General features: G+C 44.3%; 1 protein-coding gene across 4 annotated transcripts in view; it reads left to right on the top strand.

Moving 5' to 3' along the window:
- Window positions 1-7,500, top strand: part of aff4 (AF4/FMR2 family, member 4) — a 58,683-nt gene that overhangs the window by 31,441 nt on the left and 19,742 nt on the right. For all 4 annotated transcript variants that reach the window (XM_063202678.1, XM_063202677.1, XM_063202676.1 and 1 more), the window contains exon 3: window positions 5,724-6,335. In XM_063202678.1, coding sequence (XP_063058748.1) covers window positions 5,724-6,335 — 612 coding nt within the window. The remainder of the gene's footprint in view (window positions 1-5,723; window positions 6,336-7,500) is intronic.

Here is a 7,500-nt window from a genome sequence, read left to right as displayed (position 1 = left end):
CACTATAGTACACTATAGCACACTATACTATAGCACAGCACAGCACAGCACAGCACAGCACAGCACAGCACAGCACACTATAGCACAGCACAGCACAGCACAGCACAGCACAGCACACTATAGTACACTATAGCACACTATACTATAGCACAGCACAGCACACTAGCACAGCACAGCACAGCACAGCACAGCACAGCGCAGCGCAGCACACTATACTATAGCACAGCACAGCACAGCACAGCACAGCACAGCACACTACACTACACTATAGCACAGCACAGCACAGCACAGCACACTACACTATAGCACACTATAGCACACTATACTATAGCACAGCCCAGCACAGCCCAGCACAGCACAGCACAGCACAGCACAGCACAGCACAGCACACTATAGCACAGCACAGCACACTATACTATAGCACAGCACAGCACCAGTGTTAATTTTGTCAGCTTTTTAAAATTTAGTCGTAGTCTTAGTCACAATGACGAAAATCAATTTTAGTCTTAGTCATATTTTAGTCATTGCCTTCCCAATTTAGTCTTAGTCTTAGTCTAAATGACGAAAATCAATTTTAGTCTTAGTCAATTTTTAGTCATTTTCGTCATTTTAGTCATTTTAGTCAACACTGTACATAACAGAACTTCTCCACACACTTTTAACATATATCATTGACTGTACAGAATAAACCATATCTGCACACTGCTTCTCTTTTTTAACATATATCACACTGTATAGAATAAAACTTCTTCACACACTGGTTCTCTTTTTCTCTATTTTATTTAATACAGTGTTAATTTCGTCAGCTTTTTAAAATTTAGTCTTAGTCTTAGTCACAATGACGAAAATCAATTTTAGTCTTAGTCATATTTTAGTCATTGCCTTTCCAATTTAGTCTTAGTCTTAGTCAAAATGACGAAAATCAAAAAAGGGCATTGACGAAATATTTTAGTCATAGTCATGGTTGACGAAATTAACACTGCACAGCACAGCACAGCACAGCACAGCACAGCACAGCACAGCACAGCACAGCACAGCACAGCACAGCACAGCACAGCACAGCACAGCACACTATACTATAGCACAGCACAGCACAGCACACTATACTATAGCACAGCACAGTACAGCACAGCACAGCACAGCACAGCACAGCACACTATATACTACAGCACAGCACAGAACAGCGCAGCACAGCACACTATACTATAGTCCAGCCCAGCCCAGCCCAGCACAGCACAGCACAGCACAGCACAGCACAGCACAGCACAGCACACTACACTATAGCACACTAGAGACAGTGTGTCCTTTCTATTCTCCAACTACAAGGACAAGCTATTTTCTCTCATACATATACTCATATTTTCCTCACACACACTTCATCATGCCCATTTCACCTGGGTCTCTCGCCAGTCCAGTTGGCAATAAATTGTTTGATATTCATTATTATATATATTATTCATATTTATATATATCTATGAACTTTTTAATCGACTATAGTCGATTCATTGTTGCCATACCTAGTCTGCTCTGAAGGCCTGTTCCTAAATCGGTACAGTGTTCTGTTCTGTTCTGTTCTGTGCTGTGCTATAGTGTGCTGTGCTTTGCTGTGCTGTGCTGTTTTGTTCTGTTCTGTGCTGTTAAGTGCGCCCTGTTCTTTCCCCTCTCTGTGAGAGTAGGCAAAATGTGTCAGATAAGTATCGTTCCAAAACAGATTCTGTCAGTTGCCCTTAACGGAAATGACGGTTGCCCAATGTCACAAGAGCTTATCAGTCATCAAAACACCGTCCTCCTCGCCAGCGTTGGATGGTTGATTTTGTTCTGTTGATTTCTCCAGTCTGCCACTGTGTGATGTTAGATGTATACATTGACTACATTACAGTATATTAATTAAAATCCATTATGTTGCATTCCAATGTATTACAGTTAGCACACACACACTCCCGTCTCCTGTAGCCGCTGCTCTCTAGTGTGGCTCTGTGGGATTCGGGTGACCTGCCCTGACACACCAGACTGTTACGTCCAGGCTGTTGCGTAACCACCACACACACACACACACACACACACACACACACACACACACACACACACACACACACACACACACACACACACACACACACACACACACACACACACACACACACACACACACACACACACACACACACTGTGTACCTCCACAGGGGTAGTGTAGTGTAGTGTAGTGTAGTGTGGTGTGGTGTGGTGTGGTGTGGTGTAGTGTAGTGTAGTGTAGTGTGGTGTGGTGTAGTGTAGTGTAGTGTAGTGTGGTGTGGTGTGGTGTAGTGTGCTTGATGTCCTAGACCTAGATAATGACGACTGCTGAGCGCTGCTTGCTTACTTTATTTATTTACCTACTTACTGACGTAGAAGCTGTTTACACACATGGATATTTTTAAAAACGCGTTGGTTTTGGCCTGTCGTTTACACGTCAACAGAGTTTTAGAATGCACATTTCAAAACTCACAACTTTTTTTTTCTCATGTAGGGGGCTAAAAGGCAAAGTCGCAATGGATTTTTTTCCGCACGGATTTAAAGTAGGGATGCACCGATACACATTTTTTCACTTCCGATCCGATCCCAATACCTAAATTTGGATATCTGCCGATACAAATACTACTCCGATCCTACACCAAAACCACATATATGCATGGGTTTCAATTTGAGGTAGGCCCAAGAAGATTATTTGGTCAGAAAAGGAAGTCCGAAGACCAGGAAACCAATTAATAAGCAAAAAGTAACAAGTTCAAAAGTAACAATCCCATCCTGAAAACTAATATGCAAATGTTATGATTTCAAATAAACATTACACCTGGCTCAATGTCAGTATCAGGAAAGTTCCGATACTTTGGGAAAATTCCGATCCGATCCGATCTCTGAATTATGTTGATATCTGAACCCGATACCGATACCGATATCCCATCCCATAATTAAAAGGGACACTGTGAGATTTTTAGTTGTTTATTTCCAGAACTCATGCTGCCCATTCACTAATGTTACCTTTTTCACGAATACTTACCAACACCATCACATTCTAAGTATTCATTATGACTGGAATAATTGCACTTTTCATACATGAAAAGGAGGATCTTCTCCATGGTCCGCCATTTTGAATTTCCAAAATTAGCCATTTTTAGCTGCAAAAATGACTCTACTTTGACTACTAGGAATACGTGTTTATTGCTTAGTAAACTTTCATGTAAAGATCAAATTTGGCAATAGGCAGCCCAGTTTCAATGAACAGCATAGTTGCAGTACCTTTTTGACCATTTCCTGCACAGTGTCCCTTTAAACAAAGATCTGCATTTAAAAATCTCCGCATGCAGTATGTTAAAGCTGCAGCTTAGCCTCTAGCTCCCTCTCTCTCTACACTCAGATGAGGCCTGGCGCTCTACACCACACCACATGTAGCATTGCTGTTACACACACACACACACACACACACACACACACACACACACACACACACACACACACACACACACACACACACACACACACACACACACACACACACACACACACACGAAGCCTGGCCCGCTACTCTTCTCCACATGAGGCCTGATGCTCTAGACCACACCACATGTAGCACTGCTGTTTCACACACACACACACACACGCACGCACACACACACACACACACACACACACACACACACACACGCACGCACGCACGCACGCACATGTAGCACTGGTGTCTAGAGGGATTCTAACCGTTTAATTTGCTGAGTTATTAATTATAATCCACTTTATGTGTTGATGTAGTGACCTGAGTGTCCACAGGAGGCAGAGAGCTCTCTGTGGTGTAGTGTAGTGTAGTGTAGTGTAGTGTAGTGTAGTGTAGTGTAGTGTAGTGTAGTGTAGTGTAGTGTAGAGGTCAGGAGGCAGAGAGCTCTCTGTAGTGTAGTGTAGTGTAGTGTAGTGTAGTGTAGTGTAGTGTAGTGTAGTGTAGTGTAGTGTAGAGGTCAGGAGGCAGAGAGCTCTCTGTAGTGTAGTGTAGTGTAGTGTAGTGTAGTGTAGTGTAGTGTAGTGTAGTGTAGTGTAGAGGTCAGGAGGCAGAGAGCTCTCTGTAGTGTAGTGTAGTGTAGTGTGTGTGTGTGTGTGCAGGGTGGCCGCGGGTCCTTAAAAAGTCTTAAAAAGTCTTAAATTTCATTTTCTCCAAATAAGGCCTTGAAAAGTCTTATTTTGTCTTAAATTTTCAACCCAAATGTTTTAAATTTGTGGAGCTTAATTTAGGGAGGAATAATTATGTCAGCCATGTGATGAACTTCGCAACGGAAATCGGGAGTTGTAGCCATGTAGTGTAATTTAGAACACCATTATTGAATTTTATTTAGTGTAAAGTTTCATTGTGTATAGTTTTGTGTTTTCAAACGGCTACATTAATGTAAATAACCAATTGTTTTTTGTGCTTCATTTGAACCTGTGTATGATCTTGTGAGTTGCAAAACGCGAGTTGGTCCTAATTTCATTTGGAAAATGGTATTGAAAAGTCTTAAAATGTCTTAATTTTGACTTGCTAAAATCTGTAAATGCTGCGAGTTGGTCTTAATTTTATTTGGAAAATGGTATTGAAAAGTCTTAAAATGTCTTAATTTTGACTTGGTCAAACCTGTAGACACCCTGTGTAGTGTAGAGGTCAGGAGGCAGAGAGCTCTCTGTAGTGTAGTGTAGTGTAGTGTAGTGTAGTGTAGTGTAGTGTAGTGTAGAGGTCAGGAGGCAGAGAGCTCTCTGTAGTGTAGTGTAGTGTAGTGTAGTGTAGTGTAGTGTAGTGTAGTGTAGAGGTCAGGAGGCAGAGAGCTCTCTGTAGTGTAGTGTAGTGTAGTGTAGTGTAGTGTAGTGTAGTGTAGTGTAGTGTAGTGTAGTGTAGTGTAGTGTAGTGTAGTGTAGTGTAGTGTAGTGTAGTGTAGTGTAGAGGTCAGGAGGCAGAGAGCTCTCTGTAGTGTAGTGTAGTGTAGTGTAGTGTAGTGTAGTGTAGTGTAGTGTAGTGTAGAGGTCAGGAGGCAGAGAGCTCTCTGTAGTGTACACTGCTGCTGTAGAGGGATTTGAACCTCTTCACTGGCACTATTTGATGTGATCAGCTGGCCACAAGTAAATCAAATCAAATCGTTGTGTAGTTTCACTTGAGAGAGTGTCTGGGCTTGTTGCTTGGATAAAAGATCACAGATTTTTTTTTTTTTTTACTGTGGGTCCGTGCATGCGTGTTTGTGTTTGTGTTTGTGTTTGTGGGTCTAACGGATAAGTTCACTGAACGGCAATACAGGCTCTTGCTCTACCTATGTCCCACATACATTATCTCTTCAGTACATGCAACCGAGCTATTTTGTAGTGCAGATTACACTCATTATATACGTTATACTCATACTCATTATATACGTTTTGCAAAGAAGGCAAACTATCCAGCCATATCCAGAGCCTGATCATGCAGATATGAATTTGAAAATGGACATACCCATTTAACTATTTTTGTCTGTCTGCCCATCTCTCTTTATGTGCCTACAGTATAGCAAAGACGACCAACTTTTTATGCAAATATGAATATAAAAATATGAGTTTTTCCCATCTGCCTCTCTCCATCTATCAGCAGTCAATCCATATCCAGAGCCTGGTTTTGCAAATATGAATTTGAAATTGCAATTTGGGTATACCATTTAACTCTTAACTTTTTTTTCTCTCTCTCTCTCTCTCTCTCTCTCCTCCTCCAGTCTAGCAAAGAAGACAAGCTATCGAGCCGTATCCAGAGCATGCTTGGTAACTACGACGAGATGAAGGAGACTATCGGTGAATCCCCCATGTCCAAATCCCCCATGTCCAAACTCATCAGTAAAGCGTCCGGCTCCTCGTCCTCCTCAGCAGAAGGAGGAGGGAGCAGTGGAGGAGGAGGTGGAGGAGGAGGAGGAGGCAGCTCCAGCAAGTGGACTCCAGTAGGACAGGGCGGCGCCTCCTCCTCGGGCCCCGGGAAGCGTTCGGGCGGGGCGGGCAGCAGAGGAGGCGGGAGGGAGAAGGACTACAGCAGCAAGAAGTCCAGCAAGCACAGCACCTCCAGCAGCTCCGCCTCCAGCGCAGAGCAGCCCAAGAGCCACGCCTCCTCCCCCGTGCCCGCCAAAGGCTCCTCCTCCTCGCTGGGCTCCTCGGCCCACGGACGCTCCCTGGGAGGAGGTGGAGGAGGAGGAGGAGGTGGGGGGGAGCACCACGGCTCCAGTAAGGACCGCTACCGCAAGTCTCCGCGGGATCGTGAGCGGGGCGAGCCCAGCTGGGACTCTCCGTCCCGCGTCCACACGTCCTCCTTCGTCCCCGCACAGCACTCCTCCAGCCAGGTAAGCAGCACAGCACAGCACTCCTCCAGCCAGGTAAGTAGCGGGCACGAGGGATGAAGTGGGATACTCCAACTGGGAAACCCCAACTCCCATTGGCATTGTGGCACAGCACACAGGTGCACACTGCACACAACGGAATTGCATTTATGCCTCACCCGTGCCGGGGGGTTATCTCGACTCGGGTCAGGGGCGAGTGCTTTGGACTGTGGGGGTGATTCTAGCAGCATCACCCAGCGCTCCCCACAGCTTTCCAAACGCCTCACACGTAACACTGGCCTCTTATAAATCTGCTGTGTGTGCGGACTCCACATTGTGTTCATTTAGATTCCCATTGGCCTCGTTTACATGAGACATTTAATTCAGAATGAACTCAATTGAATTGTGTGTAAAGCTTAATTCCGCTTTGAAAACGTCATGAAAACACTTCATCATTTGGAATTAAATTGAAGTTCAATGTAAACTCGACGGAACTATCCAGCTCTTCAGCGTTGACGTCAACTTGTATGCGGCGTTTGGACTACCGGTTCCATGGCGATTTTTTACATTGCAAAACGCCATAGAGATTCAGGTTTGGCAAAAATATAAGTTGCACGGCAACAACGAACATTAGCGTGTCCCCGCATCCCTTTCTCATTAGTGGAACGGATCGTATCATCATGTTGGTGTATTCACATGTTAAATCATGACGATTATAATTCAATATTGCTAACCCCTTTCTGATCATTAAAACTTCCGAACTACATGCTTTCCTTTGGTTGCCATGGGTACAACCCTCCGCACGTACATGACGTTAGATACAGGCGCCGCTTCTGTAGTCGCCAAAAGCTTCCGGGTTTAGCATATGGACGCAACATCGTATTTATGTCGAAGTTTGACACAAAATGATCAACCATGTCATACCTACAGCCTATTTTTAACACCCTCGACAGTTTGCGGGGGTTCGCTAAGCGCGTGCTTGCTCTCGGAGCTTATTTGAAACTGGCCCCTATGCATTCCCAATGGAAGCCGGAAGCCGATACGAACCAGGAAGTCCTTAAATGCTAACATGAAAGACTACAATCTACTACATGCTTCAGCGTTATTGAAGAACCCTATTAAATTCTGAATGATTAATTCTGAATTAAAGGTGGGGTTGCAGGTATGACGTCACGTTGGGGGAACTCCC

Source organism: Engraulis encrasicolus, chromosome 7 (assembly GCF_034702125.1).
Source record: "Engraulis encrasicolus isolate BLACKSEA-1 chromosome 7, IST_EnEncr_1.0, whole genome shotgun sequence".
Lineage (NCBI taxonomy): Eukaryota > Metazoa > Chordata > Actinopteri > Clupeiformes > Engraulidae > Engraulis > Engraulis encrasicolus.
Note: the sequence above shows the minus strand (reverse complement) of the source record. Positions and strands in the feature narration are given on the sequence as shown.